General features: G+C 40.2%; 1 protein-coding gene across 3 annotated transcripts in view; it reads left to right on the forward strand.

Moving 5' to 3' along the window:
* Window positions 1-3,904: 3,904 nt before the first annotated feature.
* Window positions 3,905-20,371, forward strand: part of Ppm1k (protein phosphatase, Mg2+/Mn2+ dependent 1K) — a 28,665-nt gene continuing 12,198 nt past the window's right edge. For 2 of the 3 annotated variants that reach the window (XM_021661601.2, XM_021661600.2), the window contains exons 1-3: window positions 3,905-4,141; window positions 9,188-9,705; window positions 14,375-14,475. In XM_021661601.2, the coding sequence (XP_021517276.1) occupies window positions 9,266-9,705; window positions 14,375-14,475 (541 nt within the window). In that variant the 5' untranslated portion in view covers window positions 3,905-4,141; window positions 9,188-9,265. The remainder of the gene's footprint in view (window positions 4,142-9,187; window positions 9,706-14,374; window positions 14,476-20,371) is intronic. The other variant, XM_021661599.2, reaches the window with a different exon arrangement.

Here is a 20,371-nt window from a genome sequence, read left to right on the forward strand (position 1 = left end):
GCCCTCATCCCTGTTACAACTGAATTTTAGATCCAGTTATAAATTGTAATGTACTCTTAAAATTTAATGAGTAGATTAGTGTTTGTTTTCTTGTTCTTTAGTATTTAAATTGATCTGACTATTCTGGAATTGGGAAACACTTTATTACATAAAAATTGATTAAGTGATTTCTGTTTTACAAAATATTTGGGCACCCTAGCCTAACAAAATTGACATGAAATTAGCCATGATGCTAACCTTTGCAAGCACTTACTCCCTTTGCACACTGACACAAAGGTTCTAACTTGTGTAATATTCACCTTACAGTCCTATGAGCTAGTCTCATTACTGCCAGCCTCCTTTTAATAGCACAGAAAGGCTAAGCGACTTGTCTGAGATCATACTGCTTGTGGGTTAGTGCTGGACTTTCAGACTGATTTTTAAATATTGTACTATTCCCTTCTCAAAAAGATGAAAACTGAACTCATTAGCTCTTTATATGTTCTTCTAACTATTCTTGTAAACACCTTCGTCCTACCAGTAATTTGTATATCACATGTCTCAACTTTTACACTTTACACAATAGCCCTTGATAAAGTCAGCCTTATCTTGATCTTCCAGATGAGGAGATTTTTGACACACTAAGAAGTAAACGATTTGTTGCAGGCCTCAGTGTGGAACAGAGAAAATTTGAATCCAGGTTCAGTCTCCAAAGCTCATTTCTTCTGCCTCTCTGTACATGGTTATTGATTCTAAATATTGTAGAGATGTTCCTGCTAGTATTTTGATTTGTACATCTTGAATTAGTTCAGCCAAGGTTATCTTTCTGTTATATTGTATCCCTTGTGTAAAATATATAATGATCACTAGTTTCTGGTCACTTTATGCTTCTGGAAAGAATATAGAATGCAAAGAATGGTGGAGAGGAGGAGAAGGAGGAGGATGTGGGGGGAGAAGGAAAAGGAGAAGGGGGACCCTTTTACAGGGATCACCTAAGACCATTAGGAAACAGATATTTACATTGTGATTCATAACAGTAGTAAAATCACAGTTATAAAGTAGCAGTGAAAATAATTTTATGGTTGGGGGCCACCACTACATGAGCAATTGTATTAAAAGGTCACAGCATTAGGCAGTTTGAGAACCACTGAAGTACTGGGAGCTTCTGTGTCTCATAAAAGCAAAGAGATAGAGCCTCACTCTTTCTGAAACACTGGAAGAGGAGAAATAAGCACTTTGGTTCAGTTAGGCCAGAAAATAAACTATGCCCCCTGAGATGAGCAGATTTGCCTTCTGGCAAGCTCCTTCCTTAGAAAAAGAGATGGGTAACTTTGCAATCAGCTTATAACACTGGAGTTAGGTAAAGTTACCTTTAGCCTGTTTGAAGTGACTGAAAGCTTTGTGCAAGGAGGCTGTTTCCGAATGGAGCTCAGGAGAAAACAGAGCATACTGTGAGCTGACTGTAGAGAAGGGTCATGGTGGCCTAGAATTTGTTTCCTCCTTCTAAATTTTCCAATAAGATATTTATGTTAGGAGGGCAAAGTCTCTGTGTAGACGTTGCTCTGACTGAAGAATGAGAGCCGGGGTGTGCATGTGCCCATGGACACTCTCCCTTTCCTTTTCACGCTGAAAAGTACCAAGAGTAACCTCCAAGAGAGAAAGGGAGCTGCTGATCCCACAGACCGATATAGACCACATTTATACTTGTTCACACAGTGTACAATCACCAGTTCTAAAAACAGAACAGGTGACAACTATCTCCAGAGAGTCTATAAAAGAAACGCCAGAGTTGAGTAAAGGCTTCAGAATTAGATGGTGTTGCTTCTGCAGCACTTGTAGAAAGGACATCAGAGATGCTCTAGAGAGAAAGGCACTGGGTAGCACTGTGCAGTAAACATGAGTTCGGTACCTTCCTACCTCTCTTAAGAAAGCATATGATGTAGTAGCGGGCAACACTGCTGTGGAGAGAGGCCCTGCCTGAAACTAAGTGCCTCACGTTACTTTCTCAGCCTCTTCATCCAGTTTCTTTACAAATACAAATGATAGTAATTATTTTTCTTTGTTTTAAAACGAGATTTATTAATTTTAATTATGCCTATGGGTATGGTCTGTGCACATGAGTGCTGGTACCCTTGAAGGTCAAAGGCATTGAATCCCCTGGAGCTACTGCTGCCCTATGTGAGTGCTGAAAACCAAACTAGGGTTTTCTGGAAGCATAGAATGTGCTCTTACGTGCTGTTTTGGTGCTAAGGATTGAACTCAAGGCACTGAGCACTCTAGGCACTAACTATAATAGCTCCAAACCAGAAACTATTTCAATACCCATCATAAAAATAAATGAATAAATTATGATATAATTGAGAAATGGAAAATTATTAAGACCTGAAACTGTACAGCAAGATGGAAGAATCTTACAAAAAAAACTATTGAACCAGAGAAGCCAAGCAAGCAAACAAACAAAAGAATGAATAGTTTACAGTTTAATAAATATCAAGTGTAAAGACAAAATTACTTTACTATATTAAAAGTCAGGATAGAGGTTGCCCTTTGATGGCAGTAACAGGATGGCAGGGTGAAGGATTCCTAGATATTAATAACATTGTTTCTTGATCTGGTGCTGGATGCAAAGACAGGCTGTATGTTGAGAAAATCCCTTGAGCCACATTCAATTGCATACTTTTCTGTATGTATGTTAGATCCAGTAACAATTTCAAGAGCTTTATGAAAATTGACTCTCTACCCAACATAATCCTCAAGTCATCGTTAGAGTTTGTGAGTCATCAACATGAACATCACTGTCTAAACACATTATTATTAAGTGCGCCGGATTGCCAGATGATCCTGGACTAGGAGGTATAACTAGTCAATACAACTTAATCATTAATTTTGAGAATATTTAAGAATATTTTAAATTAAAACTTATTTCAAGCAGTGTATTTTGAGCATATTCTTTCCCCTTCCACAATTCCTCTCAGATCATCCCCACTTTCCTACCCACCCAAATTCTCTCTTCCTCTCAAAAAAAAAAAAAAACAAAGAAAGAAAGAAAACAAACAAACAAACAGCCGGGCGCGGTGGTGCATGCCTGTAATCCCAGCACTCAGAGGCAGAGGCAGATGGATCACTGAGAGTTCGAAGCCAGACTGGTCTACAAGCGAGTCCAGGAGAGCCAAGGCTACACAAAATAAGCCTATCTCCGGGGGGGGGGGGGGGGATTAAAAAACAAAAATCAGAACAAAACTAAAACAGAAAAAAACATGGAATCAGTTTTGTGTTGGCCAGTACTCCTGTGCGTGGAACCTGCCCTGGAGTGTAGTGACACAGCCTAACAGGCATTCGCTGTTGCTTTCTGCTCAGAATCGTACTGCCTTCATTAGCTGCAGTGGGACCCAGTGCCTGGGATAAAATCCGTCCTCTCCTGACATGATTTATCTTTTACTCGTTCATTTATTGGCTTGCTTCCTCTTCTTCCTTATTAGGCTAAAGATTCTAAGGGCACTTTGGACCTCCATATACTAGACAACGCTTCCTTCACAAAAATAGTAATCTATGGCAGGACAGTTGCATTGCAAACCATCCCAAGATGCCTGTTACTGCAGCCCAAAGAACGAGCAAGAAAACTGGGTGACATACAAATGTGACACAAGCAAAGCGTGGCGGTCCTGTTCTGGATATCTTGGCGCAACGCTGAAGTAACTCTGGCAGAAGCAACACTCCCTCCTCCTGCGGCTGGCGAAGTGTAAGGCCCCTGGCGTCTCTGATTTGACGCCGCTAGCCACCTCCAAGAGGGCGGGGTCCAATTTGACGTCGCTCTACAGCGCGCAATTAGCAAGCTGAGAGGTCAAATTGCCCGTGCAGGAGGCTTGTGCGTATCTAGATCTATGATTGGCTGATATTGAGGGCGGGGAAGGAGCCTTGCAGAGCATCAACTGGCTAGTATTGCTGTCAATCATTAGAAACCGACTCCTTTGGGTCTCCATTTGACCAGCTGCAGCTGAAAATTTCGAGAATTTCCAGGAGTGCAGAAGATTGTGGCTTCCTTAATTTCTTGCTCTGGAGATCTGAATCAATAGAGAAGTCGGCCTTATGTACCATCCAAGAAAGCCTTTCCTTTCTTTCCATTAGCCAATTAAGAAATTTAGAGACACAAAACCATCACGAGGTAAGAGCCTGTGGAGTTCAAGTCGCTTATTCTACTTGGTTGTTGACGAGAATCTATTGGCAGCCCCTGCAATGGAGCTTTAAGGGAGGAGGTCTCCCGGGAAGGCGGAGGTGAAATATGACCCGCATCTCTCCGGGCTGTACGTTGCTCCCTTTTTCTCGAGGAGAGCAGCTGCTCCCGCCTAGGCCCTCAGGACCCAATCGGCCTTGAACTTGACCTGGAGCTGGAAGTGAATGCCTCGGGAGCGAGGCTAGTAGGATGGGCAAAGCCCTGTGATGGGTGGAGAAAGTGAGGAAAACAGAAGCCACCCTGGATTCCCTGCAGCGAGCTCTCCCCCTCCCCCCGCCAGGTGCGCCCCAGCCGGAGAGAGCAGGCGTGGCCACCGCGGGATCTGTTTTCCGGGTGGGAAGACTCGGGATGCCTAGATAGAGATCTGCTGTCTTCCCCGGCAGAACAGTGTTGTCCTGCCGTGTCCCCCTTCGGTCAAGGCCAGCAAACCAGGCTGTCCAGAGGGGCTTGTAAAGAATCGGTGTGGAGAAGCATTGTGGAGCCCTGGTGGTTTGGATCTGAGCGCTTGTGTTTTGCTTTGCTAGGAGAGCTCCGTATCTTAACGCCATGTGGTGCTCATTTTCTCAGCCGCTGTCTGTAGATGAGAGAATTCATCCGGAGGAGACAAAGCTTGGGGCTCTGGGTAGAAACAGCTAGGAAATTTCGAGTCTCGAAAGTTCCACGGGTGTTTTTGTTGTAGGAGCTGCAGGAATAGTAACAGCAAAGCTCCCCACCCCGAGCCGCGCGCCAGCCTGGCAGAGATGTCACTTCTGCAGGACCTGTACTCCCTGGGAGAAAACCTGGAGGTGACCAGAATCTGCTGGGCTGCGCGGAAGGGAGGGTGTTGTCCCCATAGTGTGTTGGAGCTTCTAGAAATTGGAAACCAACTCACTACTGTATGACAAATGTCATTAAATATGGAAGCTTTGGATAATGAGTTATTGTTTATAAAGTTTTCCTTGCAGTCTGACTCTCCTTTTCCTTGACAACGGCAATATCCCCTTTCAAAGAATCGAGTAATAAGTACTTTTTAATACCCTCTCAGTTCACATTTCTAAGCAGACGCTCACATACAACCGAGGAAGTCATTGACGGTTTTGTTTTCTTCTGTAAACTAATACATTTTCTCCCCCCGCCCCCAAAAGGAGATAAAGACATTACGAGTGCATATATTCTAAAGTGCATTTCGGAGGTTTTCAGATAATTTTAGTTGTTTATTGGGATGCACTTGGGTTTTTGTTGGAGATGGTGGTAGAGAAATTTGAAGTTTGAGAATATTAAAAATCGGGCTGGTGATGTGTCTCGGCCACTAAGTGTGCCTGCTGCCACGCCTGCCGCTTGAATTCTAGCACCAGGAGAAGGTGCACCTACAAGGTGACCTCCGCCGGCTTGAATTGGCATGCACCCCCCCCACACACACATATAAATATATCTTTACCTGTGTTTCCATTACGGGAAGATAACAAAGTGCCACTTTAGTTATTTCACAGGCTTCCTAGAGGGAGAAAAAAATCTAAGCCTTTTCAGTAATGCCGATTACCAGAACTACAGTTGATTCTGCCAGGTGCTTGTGTAACGTGGTAAGAGTAAACTTCCCTTTGGAACTGTTTTGACATTCAACAGCAGTTGAACTCAAATTCCCAGTGCCAATACCTGCTCTTGAGACAGTGCCTCCTTTTTCCATAAATAAAGTTGAACAGCTCTGGGAGTTAAACTGCTCAGCAAGTATAAAATTGGAGAAATACGCAAAGTAAAATTGGTGCAGTAGTCTTGCAGTTGTATATGTGGGTCCTTGTGCTATGAAATCAAATGGTGATTTGCAGTTTACAAGGCAGACGCAGTTTTCACTCCTGAGGTCTTTTGTTGTTGGGACCAGGTCTCAAGTAGCCCAGACTGGTCTTTAACTCCTGATTCCCCCACCCCCCAACTGTTGAGATTCCACAGGGTGGGCCACCATTCTGAGAGTCTTTGGCCTGAAATGGCTGCTCTGGAAAAGTGGGATTCACAGGTGATGTATCACAGCTTCTTTAACATTTTTGGCTGAGATTTGAGAGTTCTGCTAGGTGAAATTACTTACACAGGGATAACTTTGTTCTAACATTGTAATTCTAGTTATTTACTCCTTTCTTTCCTGTCAGTTTTAAAGTATCAGGTTGTAGAGGAAGGTAGGGAGAAAGGTATAGTCACACAAATAATTGTGGAAATGGTGGAAAGGCATATTTTCAGGTATTTGTTTGTAATAGAGTACATAGCTAGAATGCATTTTTAATTTTGTGCATGATAACATTTTAAAGACTGATGCGATTAAATTGTGATACATACATTTTTGTTTTGATTGAGAAATAATAAAGAATTTGAAATAGTTCAGGCAAGAGTCCTTTTTTCCCACTTATATACAATTACCAATATATTTTAGATTGATTATATTGTATATCTAGGATTCTAAGCAAATTATGTATCTTTATTTTCTTAGCATAGTTCAAAGTTTATGTATTGTTAGTAGACTACACCATCTGTATTTGTGTAATTGCCTTGTATTCCTTTAGCTTTTCTGGAATATTTTTGGGTAGTAAAAGGAATGAAGAATGATTTCTCGTTGAAAGATTACATACAATTGTTAAATGGTTTACTAACATAAATTAGCTTAGATTTCTAATCCACAGATTGGCATAATTCTCCCTGATTAGAAATAGCTTGCCAAGTAACTGCTTCTTAGTCAAGAACCTGATAAGCTTATCTCATATCAGGGTTGCTCCTTGGACAAAGAAAATGCTGAGGCTTCTGTCAGGCTGTTCTCTACTTTGTTTAAAGGAACTTTTTTTTTCCTGTTTTTGTTCTAAGTGTTTGTGGTCTTTCGCAGATCTGTTCAGCTCTCCTCACCTGCCGTTCAGTTAATAGTCATTTCTGCAGGCATTCCAAGACCTCTGGGGCAGTTTTTTCCAAACATGAAGCAGCAGAGATCATTCTGGTTAGATTTTTGAATTGAGGATTTTGTGCATGCTAAGCACTGGCTTTGTCATTAAGTTGCACTACTCTACAGGTTTAATTGAAACTTGTCGCTTGGGAACACAAGTTGCCTTTGAGGCTCTGAAAGGGATCTATGTAGTTTAGTCTTGGAGTAGCTGTTGAAGGAGGAACCACTTGAATTTCCTACTATAGGTGGCACCTAGTTCCTTAGCACTGAGGATCCAGCTGTGTAGCTGCTCACACTGAATCTCTGACAGCAAATGCTCTCCAGCAAGTGTTTCTCTACAACCGCCCTGCTAATTTCCTAAAGTGGCACTGTTGATAATGTGAGGGAAGGCCAAGGTGATGGTAAATATTAGTTTATATAGGTCAAAGAAATTGTCTACTTTTACTTTATCTTATTACTCAATAACATATCTTGCCGGTTTTTGTTCTCTGCTGAGAATGCAGTTGTGGTGTCCATGTCCTTTCTCCCTCACCCCAAGACAAGGTTTCTGTGCAGCCTTGGCTGTACTGGACTCGCTTTGTAGACCAGGCTGGCTTGGAACTCACCTCAATCTGCCTGGCTCTGCCTCCCTGAGTGCTGGGATTAAAGGTGTGCACTACCAGGCCCAGCTTGCAGTTGTGTTTATCATTGATTTTTATTTATTTTTGAGTATTAGAAACATAAAAGGAGGACAACAGTATCAAGCAGAGCTGTTTTAAAATTCGAATCATTTGTCTGCTGTCATGTAACTCTAAAGTGGTGCATGCCACCACTGGAACTGGCTAGGCGATATATACATGAACCAATTTACATTGACCGTGCTAATATAAAAAAGCAAAGTTTAGTAGTTAATCTCAGATCTGACATCTGTAGCACACCCCATCTCCAAGACTCAGAGACCATCTCAGAAAAGGAAGTGGAAAGATTGGAAAAGCCAGAAGTCATTGGTAAAAACAAGGAACAAGAGTATATGAGTCTTCAGTACATGCCAGAAGAGTGTAAGAGTCTCCTGTATATGACAGACCTGCTGGACTCAGGAACTCAGAGCAGCTATAGGGTCTTACACAAGAGCCAGTAGCATTCGAGTATGGAGTGTGAAGGGTATGTGAGTCCCCAACCCCAACTGAGGAACTATGGACTTGGCCTCTGGGAGAGGGGCAGTCAGTTTAAGAGTGTGGCTCCTGGTAGGCCAGTTGTGCCCTAGTCAATGACTCCACACCCAGTAGTACTTGGGCAACTCAAATTGGAGTTGATGATTTTTTTTAGTGGAGGGGGGTAGATAGCAGGGGTGGCATTTGGAAGAATTAATACCAAGGGTTGGAGTAAATATGACAAAAATACACTATATATGTGTATACACACACACACACACACACATTTTGTTTTGAGACAGGATTTTCTCTGTTGACCAGGCTAGCTTTGAACTCACAGAGATCTGCCTCCCTTTGCCTCCCAGAGTGCTGAGATTACAGGCATGCACCACTGCACCCAACTTGTATGAAATTCTTATTGAATTTTAAAAGCAAAAAGAAAATTCTGATCCAAATGTGTGACTTTGTTAAAGCTTGGCTGCTCTTTGAGTACAGAATTATTATAAATATTCTACTGCCCATCTGTTTTCCTATTTCCATCTTTAGGAGAGGTTGATTTACATTATCTTTTCCTCAGAACAACTGAGTGTGTGAAGAGAGAATATTTGCTTACAAAGTGTGGCCTGCTAACCAGCATTTGTAAGATCACAGCTGATTCGGAGTGTACAATATCTTACTTCATACCAGCTGAATCAAAATGTTCAGTTTTAACAACATCCCAAAGCAATAGCTGGTTAAATTGGAAAAGCATGTGTTATTTGTATAAGCATATTGTTAAATGTTTATAGAGTTCAAATACTGTAAGGGGAGTAGGTAAATGTTTTTAAGAATATGACAGGGTAACACACACACACACACTCTCTCTCTTTTAAACTTTTTTGTTTCTGGTGTCTGGTGATACATTAGCAGTGTTCTGAATTACTGACTGTGACTCTGTCTTTGCCCCACCACTAGGTCCATCAGTTTTCGTCAAGAAATTCAATTTTTGTGCTTTTTGTCTTTCACTGTGACTGGGGCCTTTGGAGCTACGTTATGTTATCAGCGGCCTTAATTACTTTGGTGAGAAGTGGTGGGAACCAGGTGAAGAAGAGAGTATTGCTAAGATCCTTCCTCCTGCAGGACAACAGGCAGGTGACTCCTGCCTGCTACACCTCCACTTCAGAGCCCAGGAGTTCTCGATTTGATCCGGACGGAAGTGGGCAGCCAGCCACTTGGGACAATTTTGGGATCTGGGATAACCGCATTGATGAGCCAATTCTGCTGCCACCTAGCATCAAGTATGGCAAGCCAATTCCCAAAATTAGCCTGGAGAATGTGGGCTGTGCCTCCCTCATTGGCAAACGGAAAGAAAATGAAGATCGCTTTGGGTTCGCACAGCTGACAGAGGAGGTGCTATACTTCGCAGTGTACGATGGGCATGGGGGACCTGCAGCTGCCGACTTCTGTCACACGCACATGGAGAAATGTATTATGTACGTATGACAGCCTTGGCTTCACACTTCCCCTAGACTTTCTGTTGAGATGTTCTCCCTTTGGCTGGGACATTAAGTATGGACCAAATTACCCAAGTGGTAATTCATCAGTGAGCGGTAGTCAACATGACATTTCTAACTGGTGATTATAACCATTTCAAGTAAATTATAAAGTACAAAGATAACTTGTGGAAATTTTTTTTTAATTTTTATTAATTACACTTTATTCATTTTGTATCCCCCCATAAGCCCTTCCCTCCTCCCTTCCCGTTCCCCCCCTTCCCCCCCTTTCTGCATGCATGCCCCTCCACAAGTCCACTGATAGGGAAGGTCCTCCTCTCCTTCTTTCTGATCTTAGTCTATCAGTTCTCATCAGAAGTGGCTGCATTGTCAGGGATCTAGGTTATCTCCATGAATAGTCCTTGGTTGGAGTATGAGTCTCTGGGAAGTTCCCTCTGTTCAAATTTTCTTGTTCTGTTGGTCTCCTTGTGGAATTCCTGTCCTCTCCAGCTCTTGCTATTTCCCACTTCTTACATAAAATTTCATTCACTCTGCCCAACAGTTGGCCATCAGGCTCAGCATCTGCTTTGACAGTCTGCATAGCAGAGGCTTTCAGAGGCCCTCTGTGGCAGGTTCCAAGGTTGTTTCCTGTTTCCTTCTTCTGGCTTTCAGAGGCCCTCTGTAGCAGGTTCCTAGTTTGTTTCCTGTTTTCTTTTTCTTCTGATGTCCATCCTCTTTGCCTTTCAGGATGGGGATTGAACAGTTTAATTAGGGTCCTCCCTTTTGCTTAGTTTGTTTAGATGTACAGATTTTAGTGGGTTTATTCTATGTTGTATGTTTATATGAGTGAGTATATACCGTGTGTGTCTTTTTGCTTCTGGGACAACTCACTGAGGATGATCCTTTCCAGGTCCCACCATTTACCTGCAAATTTCATGATTTCCTTATTTTTCATTGCTGAGTAATACTCCATTGTATAGATGTACCACAGTTTCTGCATCCATTCTTCAGTTGAGGGGCATCTGGGCTGTTTCCAGCTTCTGGCTATTACAAATAAAGCTGCTACAAACATGGTTGAGCAAATATCCTTGTTGTGTACTTGAGCCTCTTTTGGGTATATGCCTAGGAGTGGTATGGCTGGATCTTGAGGAAGCACTCTTCCTAGTTGTCTGAGAAAACACCAGATTGATTTCCAGAGTGGTTGTACCAGTTTACATTCCCACCAGCAGTGGAGAAGTGTTCCCCTTTCTCCACAACCTCTCCAGCATGTGTTGTCAGTTGAGTTTTTGATCTTGGCCATTCTCACGGGTGTAAGGTGAAATCTCAGGGTTGTTTTGATTTACATTTCCCTAATGGCTAATGAGGTTGAGCATTTCTTTAAGTGCTTCTCTGCCATTCGATATTCCTCTGCAGAGAGTTCTCTGTTTAGCTCTGTTCCCCATTTTTTAAGTGGATTACTTGGTTTGCTGCTTTTCAGCTTCTTTAGTTCTTTATATATAATGGATATGAGTCCTCTGTCAGATAAAGGGTTGGTGATGATTCTTTCCCAATCTGTAGGCTGTTGATTTCTTTTGATGACTGTGTCCTTTGCTTTACAGAAGCTTTTCAATTTCATGAGGTCCCATTTATTGATTGTTGCTCTTAAGAGCCTGTGCTGTTGGTGTTCTGTTCAGGAAGTTTTCTCCTGTACCAATGAGATCTAGAGTATTCCCCACTTTTTTTTTTTCTAGCCGATTTAATGTGTCTGGTTTTATGTTGAGGTCTTTGGTCCACTTGGACTTCAGTTTTCTGCAGGGTGGTAAGTATGGATCTATTTTCATTTTTCTACATGTAGACATCCAGTTGGACCAGCACCATTTGTTGAAGATGCTATCTTTTCTCCATTGTATGGTTTTGGCATCTTTGTCAAAAATCAAGTGTCCATAAGTGTGTGGGTTTATTTCTGGGTCCTCTGTTCAGTTCCATTGATCCATCATTCTGTTCTATGCCAGTACCATGCAGTTTTTATAACTGTTGCTCTATAGTACAGCTTGAGATCAGGGATGGAGATACCTCCAGAAGATCTTTTATTGTAGAGGATTGTTTTAGCAATTCTGGGTTTCTTGTTATTCCATATGAAGTTGAGAATTTTTCTTTCCAGGTCTGTAAAGAATTGTGTTGGCAATTTGATGGGAATTGCATTGAATCTGTAGATTGCTTTTGGTAAGATGGCCATTTTTACTATGTTAATCCTGCCAAGCCATGAGCATGGGAGATCTTTCCATCTTCTCATATCTTCTTCTAATTCTTTCTTCAGAGATTTGAAATTTTTTTCATACAAGTCTTTGACTTGCTTGGTTAGTGTTACAGCAAGGTACTTTATGTCATTTGTGGCTATTGTGAAAGGTGTTGTTTCTCTAATTTCTTTCTCAGCCCTTTTGTCTTTTGTATACAGGAGGGCAACTGATTTTTTTGCGTTAATTTTGTATCCGGTCACTTTGCTGAAGGTGTTTATCAGCTGTAGGAGCTGTAGGTTGAATTTTTGGGGTCACTCATGTATATTATCATACCATCTGCAAATGGTGATAATTTGACTTCTTCCTTTTCCATCTGTATCCCCTTGATCTCCTTCAACTGTCTTATTGCTCTAGCAAGGACTTCCAGAACTATGTTGAAGAGATATGGAGAGAGTGGGCAGCCTTGTCTTGTCCCTGATTTCAGTGGGATTGCTTTGAGTTTCTCTCCGTTCAGTTTGATGTTGGCTATAGGCTCGCTGTATATTGCCTTTACTATGTTTAGATATGTGCCTTGTATCCCTGATCTCTCCAATACTTTAAACATGAATGGATGTTGGATTTTGTCAAATGCTTTTTCAGCATCTAGGGAGATTATCATGTGGTTTTTTTCTTTCAGTTTGTTAATATGGTGGATCACATTGATGGATTTCCGTATATTGAACCACCCTGCATACCTGGGATGAAGCCTACTTGGTCATAGTGGATAATACTTGTGGAAATTTTTACATGTGCATGTGTGTCTGTGTGTATGTGTGTGTGTACTCATCTGTGTGTGGAGGTCAGGGGTCAACATCAGTGACTTCTTTTATCATTCTCTACCTTACCTTTTGAGATAGAGTTTCTTGCTGTACCTGGAACTCACATTTTTGGCTAAACTAGAGAGCTCATGAGCCATGGGGTTCTATGTAAAGCTACACATTGTCTTTCTATGGGAGCTAAGAATCTGAATACAGTCTTCATGTTTGTACAGCAAACACTTGACTCATAGAGCTCTCCCCCTGGTCCTGAAGAAGTATTTGCCCTAATCTGCACAGGTAAGTTTGTGTATTGTCTTAGTTACTTTTCAGTGAAGAGACATGGTGACCAAGGCAACTTATAAAAGACAGTTTACTGGGGGCTTGCTTACAGTTTCAAAGCATTAGAGTCCATGACTGTCATAGTGGGGAATATGATAACAGGAAGATGGGCACAGTGCTGAAGAAATAGCTGAGAGAGTATATCCTTATATCCTACCTACAAGCAGGAAGCAGAAATGAAGAGAAAGAGAACCTCGTCAGAATGGTGGGGGTTTTGGGAATCTCAAAGTCCACCCTCAGTGACACAGCTCCACCAATAAGGCCACGCCTATTAGTCCTTTCCAAACAGGTCCACTAGTCTGGGACCAAGCATTCAAATATGTGAGCCTATGAGAGCCATTCTCACTCAAACACCACACTTCAGACATTTTTGAGAACCATCCTGTTGCTAGAGTTAAAAAAAGAAGACAGTGTGGCAGCTATGGTCGTGGACTATTTTTTTTAACCTTCCTGTGTATTGTTAAAGGTAGTTTTTCAGCTGATTTTTTTTAACATGATTTACCTAATTCTACAGACAATCTCAGTGATTTAAGTCAATATGAGGCACCTCATAACCCATTAGGGTTGCAGTACTGAGAATTATTTAAGAGCAAGGATGCGGGAATTGTGTGATGGCTTGGAGGATAAGGTGCCTCCTGCCAAGCCTGAAACTGAGCTTGACTCACATAATGGAAGGAGAAAACTAACTGTGGAAACGTGTCTTCTGGCCTCCCCGCACTTGCTATCACAACATAGGAGTGTACAGAATAAATAAATAAAAGTGTAATCAGCGTTTTACAAAAAGAGGGACTTGGAATTTGTGGTTTTCTTTATTTTGCATGTGAAGCAGAGCCCCCATCGCTTAACTGTATCTTCAGACAGCTGGCTTGTTATTTTGAGATAAAGTCACATGTCCCAGACTGCGCTAGACCTGACTATACAGACCTGGATACCTTGAACTCCCAGTCCTCCGGGGCTCAAGTCTTAGTGTTACAGGCAGACCACCAGCACCACTTCTCCAGGCTTATATTTTGATGCTGTTTAAAAAAAAAAAAAAAAGCCTCAAGTTTGATATAGCTCAGTTAGTCCTAGCATGAGAGAGGCCTGGGTTGCATCTCCAGAACCATGTACCCAGTCTGAGCCTCAGCCCAAGAGTGTCACAGTTCGTCATACTTAGCACCTTCAAAGATCAATAAATGTTCCTTAATCCTTGGGTCTTCAGCAAAAGTGCCTGAGAGAAAAGCCATGAGGTCTGTTGTGTAGAGTGAGAACCGAAGGTTGACTATGAGGAGCGAAACTATTGCAAAATGATCGCAGCTTCCTTTCCTCTCCACAAAGGGATTTGCTTCCTCGGGAGAAAGACTTGGAAACTGTGCTGACTTTGGCCTTCCTAGAAATAGATAAAGCCTTTTCCAGTCACGCACACCTGTCTGCTGATGGTAAGTGGCACGGCACTCCTGGAGCCTGGAGGATGGTGGGTAAAGAGAAAACAAAGTTGTCCTTTAGTGCTACAAGTTTTAATGCACATTCATTTGTGGGGCGTTTTTTTGAAATGTGTTTAGGGTCTGGGCTAATGTCAGTGTCGTACTTTTATGTTAAATAAAAACCTTTCAGAAGGGGAAACTCCAAAATGGTTCTGTTACTGAATTTTAATTTTAAAAAGATTTTAAAATGTTTCAATCTATTTTATTTATTTGTGTTTCATGGAAAAGTTGTCCATACTAAGAGCATTCCATCCCTTCCCCTCCCCCCTTGACCACACCGCTAATGCAAACACTATGGGACAGTTACATCTGCTAGGTTGATAACTGTTCACCATTTACTATAAAAGGAGATAGGGGTTCAGAGAGATGGTTCAGTGGGTAAAGCCACCTGCCCCCGGCTTCACCACCTGAGTTCTGAAGAGGAGAAGCTATTTCCATATGTTGGCTTCTGACCTTCACACATATCCTGTGGCATGTCCACACACACTGAAAAACAGACACATGCATGTACACACAAATAAATAAATGGAGTAGGTCCTCAATAGGATAGAAAATGGCTAGTTGGCGTCCACGTTTACAGTCAGGATGGAGATACTTGTTTTCTTGGTTTTGTAGCTTCCCTGTAGCAACTAGTGTACAGTATATATGTTTTTAAAGGGACTGTTTCTAGTTTTAACTAAATTTATCAAAATAATTTCAGAAAAATGTGTCACTTATTTTTTAGTTAGCTCACCAAAAATGGTGATAATAGTGTTAACTTTTAAACCTTGTGCAGCCACCGCATAATGTCTGCCTCCTAACTGACTGGAAATGAACTTGTATAGGAATGGTGATCTTAGTTATGGCTTTTCCTTTAATAAGAAAAGTGCACCACGGAAATGCTGTTTTCACTTGGATGGAAATTCTCCCCGTTTCACGCAGAAGAAGTAGTTTCAACTCAAAGAAAATAAATGATTAGGTCAGATTAGGGCCCTGTTCACTTGCATATTTAATAACAGGAGCGAGGAAAGAGTGACACTGGGATAACTTAGTGTACCATTTAGGCATCACACCTCCACTCCCATGTCTATTAAACCCAGGGGCTTGAAACAGGCTGGGCCAGCAAGCTCTCTAACACTGAGCTACATCTCCAGCCCACTCTGGCTCATTATGAGACCTTATATATCATTACTCCGCAGTAACACTCTGTGGCCCATTCTTTCTCCATGTGTCTAAATATAAAGTTTTCACTTGATATATTATTTAAAATCATTTTGTCTTCTTCCTTTGGCAGCACACCTCCCAAAGTTCCCATTTTCTTTTTTAAGATAGGTGTTAACAGAGGCTGAAATTTATAGATCTTTTTCTAACACATGAGGAGGAAGTGAAACACTTTCTCATTTGCTGGTTTGGGGTGGGGGCAGGGTTCAATAAGCAGCCATGGTTGGAACTGGCTATTTAAACCAGGCTGGCCTCAAATTCACAGAGCAAGGAGCACGCTGTCACACCCAGCACTTCCTAACAACAGTGGCTCTAGTGTGTTCTTCTCCATTACTGGGTGGCTGTTGGTTTGGCTGCATCATCACTACAATGTTTATGGATGGTGGTGTCAGCATTGTGCCCTAGATGTTCTATAGACTACTTTATTCACTGCCCGTGTTGTATAGAACACAGTGTTCAAAAACACATGGCCAACACTAAAATTTATTAACCCTACAGTCAAGGTTTTTAAAAAGTTATCTAATCAGTGTTGGTGACTAAAACCATCAATATTAGACTTGGTGTCAAATTTTAAAACATTATTTTTTAATAATTATAATTCAGGAGACTTTGAATTTATAACATTTAACATATATACCTTAAAAAGACTTTCTAGATTATTCACACAATCAAATAGTTAAAGAACTAAAATATTATTTCTAATAAAAAATTAAGTTATATTGCTTAATTTAGTTGCTCTTTCATAATCTCAGAACTTCATAAAGATGTCTTAAAATTTATTCTGCTTCTTGCATGTGTGGTGGTGCACGCCTGTAGTCACAGCACTTGGGAGGCAGAAGCAGACAGATCTCTGTGAGTTTGAGGCCAGCCTGGTCTACAAAGTAAGTCCAAGAGCCAAGGCTACACAGAGAAACCTTGTCTCAAGAAAAACAAACAAACAAAAAACTAAAAAATTATTCTGCTTTCTTAATAATCATTTGCTTCAAAGTGTAAGAAAACAAGATAGAAAACACAGCGTGCCTTATTTAGAAAGTGTTATGACAGCTGCATTATGCACTGTTGTGCGTATTGTATGCTTTTTAAAAATCAGAGTTTGGGGACTATCTTAAAGATGTATTTGTAAGTGCAGATGGCAAAAATCTGCCTATTGGCATTAAGAAATCTATTTATAAAACTATTAAAATTACTGAAGACAGAATACTGTTTGCTAGCCTTTTAGGATTGGGGTAAAAGAAAATTAGCTCTATCTCATGTAAGGTTTCAAAGTTATCCAAATTTAAGAAATTTAAATTTTTATATCAAATAATGAACTGAGGCATTATCAATATTTTAAAAGTAGATAGTTCTCATTTGGCATGTGTGTCTATATGTGAGAATTTGTGAGCGTGTGTGTGTGTGTGTGTGTGTGTGTGTGTGTGTGTGTTTAGAGCCAGGGCTAGCTAGCAAACATTCTATAGGACCACAGTATTCTCTCTGCTTACTATCTTTACTATCTTTTTTCATTTCTTTACATCTGCCCTGCTTTCATTTTTGTTGAACCCCTCTTATGAGATCAGGAAGTAGGGATTATTTTTAATAGACATCATACATTCTAGACAAGTGTTCTACCCCTGAACTAGATCTCCAATTCTTTTGATATCACCTTCAAATTTTTAAGTTCAATTTATATCACGTGTTTTTTACATTTAATAAAACCAGTCAATTAGTTAAAATATGTCATCACTTTATTTTTTACAAATAGCCACTTAAATGGTTAGTAGAAAACACAGATTATAATGCTCTATATCCATAACTACCTGAGGTGTACAGTGCTGATGCTTTGAAAGCATCAACATTCCTAAGGATGAAGGATCAGAATGACAAGAATTACTCAGTCGGAGGAATTAATGGGCATCATTGTGAGCTTCAAAATCTATGTTCTTTACATGTGATGTTTTGTAGGGAACTAAACTCCAAAGTAACAAGAACTGTAAAGGCAAATTCACTTTATGTGCTGGGATTGAACCCAGGGCTATGTGCGTGCTAAGCAAGCACTCTGCCACTGAGGTACACCTCTAGCCCTGTGTAGCATTTTTTTAATAACCCTCTTATCTGGTGGTCATCGGATGTGAACAGCATTGAAAAGTTGTTCTTATTGTGCTGCTACTGCTTTGGATTGTTAATTTGATATTATTATGTGTGAATCATACATGTCAAGCGATATTTTAATAAATATTGCTGCAATATATTGGTTTGTATGGATTATTATTTATACAGCTTCATAATCACTGGGGTTGGTTGGTAGATTTCTCTTTCTGTTGCTGTAATTATTTTTCTTCTGTTCTGTTGACTGCAACATCAGGGAAAGAGCAGAATCACTCATTTATGATTAAATAACATTATAAACATGAATTATTATTTAAGATCTGCACTGCCTTCGTGTAGACAAGTTTAAGCCATCCTACTGGAAACAGTTCTCCATGCTAAAATCCTGCATTTCATGCTATGAACATGTCTTATGTCCTGTTTTTGGTGTAGGAGGTACTTTTGATTGCTTCTCCATGTATATTGAAACCCCAGTTAGCTAATGTATACTATCATTCATATACACCCTCTATGTTCTACTTATAAAATACAAATTATTTTGTTTAGAAGACAGTTCTAATATTCCTATAAATCAAATTTGCAATGCATTTTATGTCTCAATAAAAATATTGAATTTGCTGTGTTCAAGATCAGCTATTAACTCAGTGTGTATCTGTGTGTCAGTGGCAGTCTATTTTGGTACAGAGGCACATGTACATAACTTTTTTTCGATCTTGGAGCCATAACACTATAAAAAAAATGTTAGTCTGGTAGGAAAAAAAAAATAGATCAACAACCAGATACCATTATACAAGATAGTATTAACTCCTTAACTACTGGGTTTTGAAATCATTGATCTGGCAGCTCCTGAAATGTTACGTGATTTGCTAGTGAAATTTTCATCAATAGAAACCCTTCCCCTTATCTTGCAGCTCTTTTTCTGCTCTCGCTTGTGTTGCAGGTTTGTTATGTTTGAGCATGATTTCTGGGTGAAATTCCCATTCACCTCTGTGAGTGTTGTTTGTGGCAAAGAACTACTGTGCGTGCTCAGCAGCCTGGAGCCTGTGGACACTCGATGCTGGGCTTCAGTGCAAAGAGAGATCTGCTTAATTTTGTCTCAGGTGAAGGAGTCTAGCAGTTCCTAGTCTGAACTTCTGGAAGGGTCCCATGTTCTCCTTGTCCCATTCACTGAGATGACTTACAGTAGAAATTATCCAGTCAGTGTCAATACTCACTGAAAGAAATCTTAGTTTTATAGTTTTGTTGTTAGGCCAGATAGTGAATGTTAAATGAAAATAAGTGCTGATTCACTATTTATATTCTTCAATGCACAGCCAACCAGAATCAATGCTTAGTTTGAAACTTGCCCCACGTATCCTGAGATGTTGAAACTGTAAAGGTGAATTGATAAAAACCCAAACACTTTTAAATTCAGAGCCGAGACAGCTGGGAACTGCAACCTAAACTGGAATTGCATTTATAAAATGTTAATTTTTATCACCCTAAATTAAAGACCACTTTATAGAAAGCTGTTGCAGACAGCTAACATGAAGAGGACAGGATCCCTTGGACTGGTAGCATTTAATAAAGGCTGTGTTCTCTATTCTGCCTTTTAAAATCATTTGAGAATAATATAGTTGATTGAACTGTTAAGATTCCATGATGGTATAGTCTTTTGACTAATCTCAAGTTGAAAGCTATAATGCTTGTAATATAAGCATCACTAGTGTTTATATTAAGACATTTAGGTCATTCGCTGACATATCTTAGCATTGTTGTGATAACAGTGCTTTGACCTAACGGTTCCAAAATCAAGAAATAAATAGAAAGATAGGGCAATGTAGATGCTGTTTCTCAGTAGAGTAAACTTAGCACAACTACAAAAGAGCAAGTAAATTTTATCCATGCTTTTGCATTTTATTTTTCAGATTAAAGCAGGCATTTTCATTTATGACTGGAAAATGAATTAAAATTCATTATTGGTGGACTTTTAAAAGTTGTCTTTAAAAAAGACTTTGGAAAGACTAGACTCAAATCAATTACAGTTTTCTAAATCAACATGAAGGGTAAAAGATTACATTTTTGAATGATCACAAGGCATTCTACAAGTATTATTACAAAGAAATACAGTCAAGTGATTGGATATGAAATTTGTATCACAAAATTAGAAAATATCAAATTAAAAATTTGACAGTACTTGAAAGAATTAACAGTATTACTAGAGATAATTCCTGCTTTAAATAAGTTATTTCTCAGTTTCTTCTACTTTGCTATATTGTTTTTTGGTTCATAGTATTATAGTATTTCCACTTTCCACAAGGCTCAATGCACCTTAAATATTTTTAATAAGCGGTAAACAACATTGAACAGATGATGTTAGAATCAATCAAAGGAAGACACACAAATGCAGTTTGCTTGGGTAGAAAAAAGAATGGTACAACCTCAAGCCTAGTGACATTGGGCTTTACTTGTTGGCAGAGAAGATGCACATTGCTGACATGCTCAGGGCTGCATGATTTGTGGCTGTCTAGGCTGGTCTGCTTCTGGCTATAGATTCTGTGACTGGATACTTTCGGAGGTAATAATG

This window comes from Meriones unguiculatus, chromosome 21 (assembly GCF_030254825.1).
Source record: "Meriones unguiculatus strain TT.TT164.6M chromosome 21, Bangor_MerUng_6.1, whole genome shotgun sequence".
NCBI lineage: Eukaryota > Metazoa > Chordata > Mammalia > Rodentia > Muridae > Meriones > Meriones unguiculatus.